General features: G+C 43.2%; 1 protein-coding gene across 6 annotated transcripts in view; it reads left to right on the top strand.

Moving 5' to 3' along the window:
• The window catches only part of KLHL32 (kelch like family member 32), a 126,220-nt gene that overhangs the window by 24,251 nt on the left and 89,182 nt on the right, over positions 1-12,787 (top strand). For 2 of the 6 annotated variants that reach the window (XM_069973589.1, XM_069973594.1), the window contains exons 1-2: positions 4,555-4,623; positions 5,827-5,915. In XM_069973589.1, the coding sequence (XP_069829690.1) occupies positions 4,555-4,623; positions 5,827-5,915 (158 nt within the window). Of the gene's footprint in view, positions 1-1,137; positions 1,212-4,554; positions 4,624-5,826; positions 5,916-10,440; positions 10,732-10,772; positions 10,807-12,787 lie in introns of those variants that run through there. The other 4 variants (XM_069973591.1, XM_069973592.1, XM_069973590.1 and 1 more) reach the window with 4 other exon arrangements.

Raw genomic sequence — 12,787 nt, forward strand, 5'->3', positions numbered from 1 at the left:
CATACAGCAGCTGATAAGTATGGGAAGACTTGAGATTTTTAAATAGAAGTAAACTACAAATCTGTATAACTTTCTGAAACAAGTTGATTTGAAAGAAAAAGATTTCCTTCTTTAGATAACCCTTTTAAAGGGGTTGTCCGGCGATAAAAAATTATTCACAGAATAACACACATTACAAAGTTATACAACTTTGTAATGTATGTTATGTCTGTGAATGGCCCCCTTCCCCGTGTTTCCCCCCACCCACGCTAGACCCGGAAGTGTGGTGCATTATACTCACCGCATCTCGTGTCGTCCACGGTCTCCGATCGTCAGCAGTGACGTCTTCTTCGGGAGGCCGGCGGATCTTCCCGAGTGCCGGCCACCCTCTGCAGCGTCATCCGAAGCTCAGCCGCGATTGGCTGAGCATAACTGTGTTCAGCCAATCGCAGCTGAGCGGCTGATGACGCGGCCACGTCATCAGCTGCTCAGCCGCGATTGGCTGAGCACAGTTATGCTCAGCCAATCGCGGCTGAGCTTCGGATGACGCTGCAGAGGGCGGCCAGCACTCGGGAAGATCCGCTGGCCGCCCGAAGAAGACGTCACTGCTGAGGATCGGAGACCGTGGTCGGCACGTGACAGGTATGTACAGCGCACCACACTTCCGGGTACACGGGTGGGGGTGGTGGGACACGGGGAAGGGGGCCATTCACAGACATAACATACATTACAAAGTTGTATAACTTTGTAATGTGTGTTATTCTGTGAATAATTTTTTATCGCCGGACAACCCCTTTAAGGACTGGCCTGAGAGGAACTTTGGGAAGTCTGTTGAGCTGCAGTGCGTATTCTTATCGTGGACTGCATTAACCACCGAAATCTGAGTGGATAAACATCATAAAAGGGAACTGGGGCATGCAACAGTGTGTGTCTAGCAGGCAAGTATATCTGTGTAAGATACAATGGGATGAAATGTAGTATGTACAGTAACTCTTTTTTTTTTTTTACAACTCTTTATAATTCAGAATGTTACATCAAGTCATGTGGAAAACATATGTGTCCTATAGTGTTAGTTACAGTTTAATTAAAAATACAAAGCTAACGCCAAACGTCAGCTCCATAAACTCAGGAGCGCTAATTCCTTATTCTCTGCTTTAGATTATACGTTCACATAAGACACATGACATACCGGGAAGAGACAGAAGAGACTGTGAGAAAAATCTAAATATAAGGTGAGAATTTAGAAAAGCACTGGGCGCCAACTAACAAGCAACAGTAATGGGTTTTAATAATGCTTTAAACTAGCGGATAATCACATTCATGAATTAGTAGTTGATAAATTATTTAGGGAACCCCCGTCTGTACAGCTTTGCTTGTGCAATATTTAAAATGCCTACAATATCTTACACCGCAGAGGGCATATGTTCCCTTTTGAAATAGAACGAATATATAAGATGCCCTAACATTAGGGAAATCTCTCTGTGTAAACGCACCATAAGGGCTGTATTACATGGCCCAATCAGTAATGTAAACGAGTGCTGATCTTCTAGAACTGTGCTCGTTTACTGAGCCTATTAGTAGTAGTAGTAGTGCAGCCCTTGCTTTAAAAGGGTTAAATATATATACAGTGGTACCTTGGTTTAAGAGTAACTTGGTTTCAGAGCGTTTTGGAAGAAGAGTTCACAGTTTTTTTAAATTATATTTTTGGGGTGTGGAACCAATTGTCTGCATTTTAATAATTTCTTATGGGAAAATTTGCTTTGGTTTAAGAGTGGATTTGGATAACAAGCACGGTCCTGTAACAAATTATGCTCGTAATCCAAGGCACCATTTTACATAAAATATATTATATATACGTTACCCCTCTATGCTTCCCGGTGTCTTCCTGGCTTCTCCCCGCAGCCACCGCTGGAACTTCAGAGCCATCCTTTGAAGTGACAGTCTACTCAGATAATCACTTGGCGCAGTGGTCCCGTCCCGGCCAGTGATTGGCTGAGCAGCCTGTCACTTCAGAGACCGTCTGTGAAGTCGCATCGGTGGCTGTGGGGAGATGCAAGGAAGACAGTGGGGAGCTGTACGACTGCACGACAGCTGCAAGGGCTACACGACTATTGAGCCATGTAATAGGTTCAGTAAATGAGCGCAGATCTAGAAGATCTGCACTCGTTCACATTACTTTTTTATGGTGCGGGAATCAACAATTGTGCCATTTTTATTATGCAGTGAGTAAGTTCATTATTTTTTTTAATATGTAAGTATATAGGACGGTCATGCACAGAGAGCCGGGAGAGAAGTGCTATTCCGAATGCTTGTTAGGAACATAAGACCAGGGTGAAAAAGCAGGGAACACACGACAGTGAGCCCTAGTGCTAGCCCCCCCGCTATCCCAACCTACCTATCTGACCCTAGGTGGTCGGTTACTACTGATGGACGTTTCCTTCCTACACCATAGTGCACAAAGAGACAATATAAGACAAACAAACACTAAAGCAAAGTCGTGCAAAAAAATGGGTCAGAAAATCAACAGGCAAATACAGTATCAATTTAGCAGAGAAACAGAAGGTCAAGAAAGGGCAAGCAATAGGATAGCAATTCAGGTAAATGCCAGCTAAATCTAAACTTATAGACCTATAGCAAGCACTGAGCAGAGGGCCTGTGGTATACTTATGGGATGTGAGAGTCCCAGTCCAGAGTGTGATTGGACCAGTCATCTTACATCCAGATCACACAGATCACAGACTGGTATAAGAAAGAACTGTCCATCACAACTAGCTCAACCGTCTGCAGCCCGGAACAAAGTCAGCAGGAGAAACGGACAGGTGTGGTGGAATCCAACTAAGGGCGGGTTCACACTACGGAATCCGCATGGATAAGCTCCGTCGGATTCCGTCGCTCTACGCCCGTGCTATAGATACCATTTTATGGCGGGGCGGATTCCGCATTTAGCCGAAAGAATTGAAATGTCAATTCTTTTGGTCGGAATCGGCCCGGCCATAGAACGGTGTCTATGGCAAGGGTGGAGTGGCGCGCCGCCGTGAACAGGTACGAGCGATGAAATCCGCCAGAATTCATCTGTGCCGATTCCATAGTGTGAACCAACCCTTACACAGCAAGGAGTGAAATAAAGCAGTGTTCAGACCAGTACAAGACCAAAAACAATCAATGTCCATTGTACTTTACAGACAGAGGATGATGCTGAAACCCAAAGGGCATGGATATTACAGCGCTACTCTCCCGACTCATTCTCACTATTGTTCAGGGTTTGAGCCCTCTGGTTTATGTCCTTACAACAGGTAAAAAGTTTTCTTAAAGCGATAGAGACAATTTATAGCTGGTAATAGGGCCTGGTTACTGGAATATCTTATGTCATGGTGTTAGAAGGGGTTAAACAGAAGAGCACAGTAAACAAGCTCATTTGCGGCATTTGGACCGGTTCACACCAGCACAAGCCACAGTGATTATGTTTGGAAGCAATTTTGAACCTTTTTACAGTTTTCTTGGGTGGCTTGTAAAGCTCTAATTTTGTTTTGTTACATTTTCTTCCACTTCTCAAGTGTCTATTCTTCAGGAACTCTTGGTGTGAACTACTGTACTTCACAGGGAATAATAAGTTCTACTTTGAAGGCAATTACATGACTAAAAGTAACAGCTTTGAAAGTACTGAATACAATGCCTTCACTTTAGCAGACCTAACTACTCTCCTTGCTCCACAATTCCCTCAACCCCGGGGTCTGATATTTACCTCTTCTATTGTTATAGTCAGTCACGCTCATGTACAGAACACTTCTAGAGTGTTGAAGGGAGTAGTTCAGGAGATTTGTAATTTACTTTTATTAAAAAATCTTAAGTCTTCTTGTACTTACCAGCTGCTGTATGTCCTACAAGAAGTGGTATTATTTCTGCTCTGAAGAGCAGGAAAGGTTGTCTATGGGGATTTGCTGCTGCTCTGGACAGTTCCTGACATGGACAGAGGTGGCAACAGAGAGCACTGTGTCAGACTGGAAAGAATACACCACTTCCTGCAGGACATACAGCAGCTGATAAGTCCTGGAAGACTTGAGATTTTTTTTTATAGAAGTAAATTACAAACATCTGGCATTTTCTAGCGCCAGTTGATGTAAAATATTTTTTTTTTGTAAACCACCCCTTTAAATCTTCATCAATCCCTAAGCAGGTTTGCAGTTTCATTCTACCATTCTAATTTATCCACGTGCTACATCATGTTCCCAATCACACCGTTCAATAAAATTATCTACAGTCTTTCAATCATCTAAATTCTGTTTCTCAAAATAACACCAATATCTCCCTAAGGCTGGGTTCACACTGTGTTAATGCAGTACGTCTTACATAATTAATGACTCTAAAGTAGTCAGCTAGTGACTACATTTAGGCCCGCATGTATACTTTTATCTAGTGCAGCAGACCATGAGTCTTAATAAACATATAGAGGAAGATTTACATGGTGTAAAGTGAAACTGGCTCTGTTGCCCCTAGCAACCAATCAGATTCCACCTTTCATTTTTCAAAGAGTCTGTGAGGAATGAAAGGTGGAATCTGATTGGTTGCTAGGGGCAAATGAGCCAGTTTCACTTTACACCATGTTTGATAAATCTCCCCCATACAGTACAGTACATGCGGGAAGTGGTACGAACGTATTTACTAGCTATCTTCAGGCCATTAAAGTGAATAGGCTTATTGCAGTGCACCTCGGTATATAGCAGCATCCCTTTTTTGTTGGGATGCTGACGTACAATATACCTAGAACGCACTACTTTAGTGGCGCCAGTCTGAGGCTGGTTTGAGTGCTCATGTGAATCCTGCCTTAGGGCCCTATTACCAGGCTGATTCCTCAGATTATCGCTCCATGTAATAAAGACAACGAACAACCGATAAAAATGATCATCAGCTGATCGTGTCTTTTGGTCCTGCCTAGAAATCAGCGGCTGCCGATCACGCATCGCTCTGTGTAATAGGAGGTGCGTGGTTGGCGGCCAACAAAAGTGTATAGAAAATAATAAAGCTATACTTTACCTCTCCACGTTCCTCAGTGTCCTCCCGGCTGAAGCTTCTGAAGCAGTCTCTGCAATGACCGCTCAGCCAATCACTGGCCACAGTTCTGTGCCGTCTCGGCCAGTGATTGGCTGAGCGGCCTGTCACTTCAGAGACGTTTTAGAAGTGGTGGAAGCTGTGGGAAATCTCCTAGTGCATATGACAAACATATCTGCAAATGCCATCATCATCATTTTATCCTGGGTGGTATACCCCTAGGTTAGCTGTGCTATTGGATAGAGCTGTATACAGTAAAAATAATACATCTTTGACAGGGACCCTATGTATGACAGATGTCACTAACTGAGAGGTTATTTGGCTTCCTATGAAATTGGCAGTAGTGTATGCCTACATTGAGCTTTAGAAATTAGATGTGCGAGTCTGTGAATGGTGACAATCTTGAGTGATATAAACTATTTTATGCAAATAAGTAATACCAATATCATTCCCATACTTGGACACACAAGTATTATAGGGAATGAATGTGTTAATATTGGCATGCATAATCCTAAAAATTTTTGTGGACACTAAAAAGAGAAATTTATTTAATTAATTATTTATTTATTTATTTTTGGGACATTATTTTTTGAAATTTATATTGAAAAATCAATAGTATATCCCCAATGCCTGTTATATCAATGCAGGAACAATGATGCATTGGGCATAACACCACAACATGAGCTAAAGTATGAATTGTCTTGTAATTTATAAGAACCTTTTTATTTGCCAGTTTTACTTTTTTTGTTTGTGTGTTTTTTTTTTTCTCTCTAATTTTTGACTCTTTTTGTTTGGTTGCAGTTGGAATGCTTGTTTGTTCCTTCTCTAAATCTTGAGTGTGAAGACTCAGAGGAACCGACCTGGACGATGCCTTCTGAGATATGCCTCAGGTAAATGTGCTCTCAGAGCTTGTCATCCTCATTTAGATTGTTCTTAATTGAAACCTCTTTCAGGTTAGTCAGGCAGATGTGAAATGAAAGCTTTGCCTGTTTTTGCTTGGTTAAGCACTTGAAAAGAGATTTTTTGGAAATGACTTGGTCTTATAACAGTTATTTCTGAGATCTCGAAACAATCATCAACATAAAGCTTACAGGGCACTACATCTAATCTACTAACAGCCTACTCTCCCCCATTTTGTATAAGCTTACAGAGCAGGGGATTTCAACTAATAGCATCATTCTGTAAAGTTACTGTCTTTTTTGGGAATGGCACGAGTCTCAACTCATCATGGCTGGACTCATTTTGGTATTTCTATGTCTCATTTGCCTACAAATCAGGTTGTCCATGTGGATAGGGGTGAAGCCAACAGCCTAATACAGTGGTGCCTTGGATTACGAGCATAATTCGTTTCGGGACCGTGCTTGTAATCCAAATCTGTGTCAGGGTTGCGGCGGCGTCCCACGCTCCGGACCGCCGCCGCACCCCCTCACCCTGTCCTGCAGCTGCCGGTGTCCACGTGCAGGGACCCGGCGCTGCTGCCACTTCGGCCCCTGGGGGCGCCTCACCTTGCCCCGCTCCTGTCCGTCACTGTGCCAGCCGGCGCGCGTCCCCGCCTCCTAGGGCGCGCGCTGGCTGTCTCAAAGTTAAAGGGCCAGTCCGCCCCTAATTGGTCACAGCCCACACACTCTCCTATAAATTCCAGCCCTGCCCCACCTCAGGTGTTGGTTCCACACCCCAAAAATAATGATTTATTTTTCTGAATTACATGTAAAAACTGTGAAAACATTCTAGTTCCATCCAAACTCTAAGAACATCTATAACACTTACAATACTGAGACACAAAGACAGGTACATATTCCTGTATTCACTGACATCAAGCAGAGTTAGAACTATAACTTTTCATAGTACAGAAACCTAGGCTCAGGGACACATGTAAGTCTATGGAAGCAGCACAAGTGCAAGGAGATGATGCAGATAAAGTCTGCTGGGGGTTGGGTTACCAAATCAATATCACATGGACTGCAAAGGGAGGAAGGAAGAGGGAGATGAGTGTGGTCAGAGTGGACCCAGAGTAGAGGATTTTAGACAACAAGAGCCGATTAGAATAAGAAAAAAAAAAGGGAAAGAGTGCAAGATAATTTGTACAAGTATATTAGACATAGGGTTGTATTGGGAAGGGGGATTGTTTAGAATATTGTTTTTGATACCCGAATAACCCCTTTAAGTGATTAGCAGCAGAAAGGGGGGATATACATGAGATAAAGCTTACGTATCTTTATGCCCTTTACTCACACTACATGACAAGAAGAAACCATTTCTCGCATTTCTTTATCACTGTAGATGCAGAATTGCACAGTTAAAGGAATTTCTAGGTGAAAAAGCACAGTATGCTTGGAAAGTCAAAAACTGTTACTTATTGGTGTAAATGTGAGATTGAAGTCATTCTCAACCCATTGGCGCTCCATGATATAAGGAAATTCAAGTCTTGTGGCTTAGTTTTTGCTTAGTTTTTTTTAATTGTAGCACAAGGCCTCAACATATGCAGTTGCACAATGCATTGTATGTACTTGCAGGGGGGGAAAAAACATTTGTTACAGGTGATACAGGGAGTTATCATATTCTCCAGCGTATAAGACGACTTTTTAACGTCCGCAATCTTCTTATATGCCGATTATGGTCGACACCAATACGGTGGGAGAGCTAAAAAATGGCCACATCCCCCCAACCGGATGGGGTGACCACTATAAAAAAAACAAACAATTCTACTCACCTGTGCCCTTTTCCAGTAGCCTCGCTTCTCCAGTCCCATTCCCAGCGCAGGTAGTGTGACGTACACTCTTGGAGATCCCCGAACCTCTCCCGGGCAGCCGAGCGTCTCATCAGAGAAGCTCGGAGATGCTCGGCTGCCGGGAGAGCTAGGGAGAATGACAGAGGCTCTGGAGGTCCTCGAAGCCTGTCATTCTCCCGAAGCTCTCCTGGCAGCCGAGCGTCTCTGACCTTCTCCGATCAGACCCTTGGCTGCCCAGGAGAGCTTCAGGGACCTCTGCCACAGGCAGTGTACGTCACACTGCCTGCGCCGAGAACGGGACAGGAGATGTGCGGCTACCGGGAACGGGTCACAGGTGAGTTGATTGTTGTTGGTTTTTTTTTCTTTAGCTGCAGTTAACCCCTGCCTGACCGCAGAGGGCTCCTGCTAGTAAACCCTGCTGCGGTCAGGCAGGTATAAACATTTTACGGCATATAAGGCGAACCCCTGACAATGTTCTTAAAAGTCAGGGGTCGTCTTATACGGCAGCAGAAACCAAGGCTGCAGGGAATAAAACAAAAACATTAGTTGATACAAGAGGGAAGGTTTATGAAGGCTGGGTGCCGGGCATATGTTGGGGAGAAGGTGCAGATTCACCCCTTCTTCCAGGTGTATGCCATTTCCCCCGCTCACCTGATGGGCGGGCAGGGATGAGGATAGATTGGAGGGTATCTAGAGAATTCTTTAGAAGGCCACAGAGAAGGATGCTGCCGTTGAAGAAAATGGAAGTAGTACTCAATAGTAAAGCATATGGCCATTTTCTTAGCGTAAGGAACTAGAGCCTAAATGTGAAAAACCTGTGTACCTTTCAAATGTGGACCTGGTGCCCTACTCTTCCACTTGCTTTAGATTCCCTTCAAGGACTTTACTGCTCTTCTACTAAAAGCTTTCAGCATGACAAATAGGCAGCAATAGGGGATATCTGTAAAATTTCTTCACGTCACAATATATAATTTTACTTTTCAACAGATGTATACAGTAAACTGTAAATTATGTTTAGTTAGCAAAGGTTGACATGCCGACATCCATTAATCTTAATGTTCTCGCATCTGATCTTATAGCATATGTTAATGTATTTATAGACACAAGGTGAGACTGCAGGATGCAGCGTCAACATCAGTTTACAGCAGAAAGAACAAAATCCTGCTGTATGTGTTAGGTCAAATGCTACTCACCATCATTTCTTAAAGTGGTACAGCCATCTGAGACACTAGATAACATAAATGTCTAATTGATAAGGTCCAAGACAATCCCATGTGAGGTCCATGTGTGGTGACCCGGGGAGGCTAGGTGGTGGTGTTCCTAAGGCACTTGTCATGGTGGCCAGGAGTGGTATGCGCCCACCCCTGGGTACACCAACAAAACACTTAAAGGGGTACTCCGGCAGGGGGGCATTTTTTCCTGACACCGGGGAGGAGGTGGCTGAGGGAAACGACGTCCACTCACCTCCCTGGTTCCAGCGGCAGGTCCCGCATCACGGCGCTCCGGTCCCCGGCCGCTTCCTGGTGTCTGACGTGGGCCCGAGACGATACGTCTCAGGTTCGCTCAGCCAGTCAGTGACAGAGGCGGGATCTGAGTGGACTTAAAACGTCACTGACTGGCTGAGCAGACCTGAGACGTCACGTCTCGGGCCCGCGTCAGACACCAGGAAGCGGCCCGGGGACCGGAGCGCCGCGATGAGAGACCCACAACTGGAAACAGGGAGGTGAGTGGACGTCGTTTCCCTCAGCCACCTACTCCCCGTGTCAGGAAAAAAATGCTCGCAATACAGAGTAGACAGTCTCTTTCTTTAAATAGAAGTACAATGCAGATATATATGTAGTCCAATCCCTTGAACGGGGTATTTGTTAATTTGTATACACAGCTTCTCGCTGGAGGAATAATACTTGAAATAATTTGTTTGTTTAATAGGATAGTCTTTCAATCTTGTGGCTTGGCTGGCTTTAGTTAGAGGTGAGGACTGAGGGTTACTTTGGACTTATTGGGGCCTACCTTGACCCTGAGGTACTCAACTGAGGGGCTTTAAGAGAAAATGCCTACCCCATGGGTATTATTCTTCCACCTATCGCTGTCTATGGGCACCTTGTAACATAGAGCAGGGATGTAGACCCCACCTGGTGGGTATAGCTAGCCGTTGGGGCGACCCCTAAGGAACCTAGCAGAGTGCAGTGAAGTCTGTCAGCTTACCACTTTTATCTAATCACTGTCGTTTACTCCTGTCTTAGTTATCAGGAGAGAAGATGGCCGCCCAGTGTAGGTAGGGTTCCTTTAGTCTGTTTCACCTCATCCTCCTCTGTGGGTGGTTAGCCTGACATGGGTGAGCTGAAGTAAATGTAGAAAATGTCAAATAAAAAGGACTTTTTCTCATAGTCCTGCACAGGATCTCTGTGTGGTGTAGTCCTTTCTCATAAGAAATAATAACCAACTCCTCTCAACTCATTTCCCTCAGGGGAATTCATATAAGTTCCTCAGGGGAACAATCTCTTTCCTGACTGGCTGAACACACACTGAAAGGACCTTATACTGTGCAGGGATTGGCCAGAATGCCTTAGGCACCTAGCTCAGGGATTGGACAGTAACTGTCACCTTATTCACAACTGCCGGTTAGCTGTTAACCCTTTCCTCACAGCTGTGCATACAATTTACCTGATACAGTGACATCTAGTGGAGATAAATAAATAGTGCAAGCACAAGTATAAAAAATACAGTTACAAATAGGGAATATGTTTGAGAGTGTAGAGAATTACAGGTGGGCAGGAAACATCAAACACCACACCTGCTCTGGGGCACATGTGAGAGTGGGTGGGTAACGTCTAGCCAACAGCTGGGTGGGATGCCACTACTGGTGGATACTGTGGAACGAGGCACCTGTTGGCAGGCTTGGCAGGCAGGAAAAACATAGTATGTCATAGAAATGGAGGCTGGTGCAGAATAGAAGTAGACAACTTCAGTTGGGAATGGTAAAATAATTTCTTTTTCACTTTCTCTTAACTCTTGCAAGACAGCAATACAAGTCTATCATCAATGCAGTACAGGTATTGGCACCGTCCATAACATGCTTCTCGCTCATTAAACTTATGTTGGCTAGAGCATGGGTTTACCCTGATGTTAACTCAATATAAAAGCTATGTATAGCATGCAGAGGAACACCAAACAGACATATAAAATTCATGTACTGTGAGGTGCATAAGGTATTTATGACATAGTAGGCAACACGGCTTGTGGTAAAACAGATATTACACCTATCAACATAAAACCACTAAAGTGATATGCTCAAAGAATTTTTATGACTTAAAATATCATATAAAAATTGATCAACAAAGTAAATGCCACGACTGAGAAACAAGGAAGGCCTAAAAAATCAGGAACATGTAATATAAAGTAGCGGATGGCAGAGCTTGTAATACATAATGTTTTAGAAATAATAAAAGACACCTTTACCTTTCACATACAGTACAGGGACCAACAAGAAAAGGCGTATCAAAGGTATAGGGAATATGAAAGGTAGAAGTGGGGGATCACTTAGGTAATAGTTACCACAACATAATAGCTTTTTATTTAACCTTTAATAAAAATGCTTAGTAGGGGGGGGCTACAAAAACATTAAACAGGAAGGCCAATTTCCATTAAATATGAGAGGACCTTAGTAATATAGACTGGGACAATGCCCTTAGTACACAAGAGAAATGGGACATTTTAAGAAACATCCTATATAGATCTTGTGAATGACACATTTCCTATGGGAATAAACATAGTAGAAATAGTAGAAAACAAATGTGGTTAACTAGAACTGTTAGGGATGCAATAGATTATTGAACAAGAAGGTTGTGGGGGGCATTAAAAAATGATAGGCAGAAGAATAAATTGTGTAAAAAATGAATAAGGGAAGCAAAAATTGCAAACAAAAGAATGATTGCTAAAGAAAGTAAAAAGAATCCTAAAATGTTCTTTACCTACATAAATAATAAAAAAGTTGAAACTAAAAATGTTGGTCCCCTCAAATTTGGGTGTAATAGTGAAGGGAGATGAGGAAAAGGCTAATTTACTAAATCTACTTTTTGGGGCTGCCTTAAAAACTTTAAAATACACAAATGACCAGGCCGAAATGGCATGAATGGAGTACTGTGTTAAATAGACCTTTAGTACTAATGTTTACAAAGTCTATAATATCTTAACTGGCGCCTAGCTGGTGTGGTACCAATATTCGAGAATGGGTCAAAAAATGATTTTGGGAACTGTAAGTCTAACATCTATTGTGAGTAAAGAATTTGAAGGTTTTTTTTAAGGATGCTATTCTGGACTGCCTTCATGAAAATAATCTTATAACACAGCACCAGCATGAGTTTATGAATAGAGATGAGCGAACCTCGAGCATGCTCGAGTTCATCCGAACCCAAACTTTCGGCATTTGATTAGCGGTGGCTGCTGAAGTTGGATAAAGCCCTAAGGCTATGTGGAAAACATGGATATAGTCATTGGCTGTATCCATGTTTTCCAGACAACCTTAGAGCTTTATCCAAGTTCAGCAGCCCCAGCTAATCTAATGGCGAAAGTTCGGGTTCGGATGGACTCGAACCCGAACCCGGTTTACTTATCTCTATTTATGAGGGATCAGTTCTGTCAGACTAATCTGATCAGCTTCTATAAGGGGGTCAGCTATAGACTGGACTTGGGTGAGGCTGTGGACGTTGTGTATCTGGACTTTTGAAAGGAGTTTGATACTGTGCCACATGAAAGGTTGATCTATAAGATGAGGATACTTGGACTAGGAAACAATATATGTAAATAAATATAGAAGATAGACTGTGGGTAGCTGATATAGGTGATCAGCTACCCACAGTCTATCTTCTATACACATTTGGCAAGTATCGGCATCTAGACGGGGGCGACCACTACCACTGTTTGCCTGGCTGCGGACTTCTGTGTTATTTTGGGCTTTGCTAGTGTTGTGCCTATCGTACACACAACACAAGAAGGTTAGTCTACTACTTGCTTTTTATATTGGAAATTCTACTC

The sequence above is a fragment of the Dendropsophus ebraccatus genome, chromosome 6 (genome assembly GCF_027789765.1).
Source record: "Dendropsophus ebraccatus isolate aDenEbr1 chromosome 6, aDenEbr1.pat, whole genome shotgun sequence".
NCBI lineage: Eukaryota > Metazoa > Chordata > Amphibia > Anura > Hylidae > Dendropsophus > Dendropsophus ebraccatus.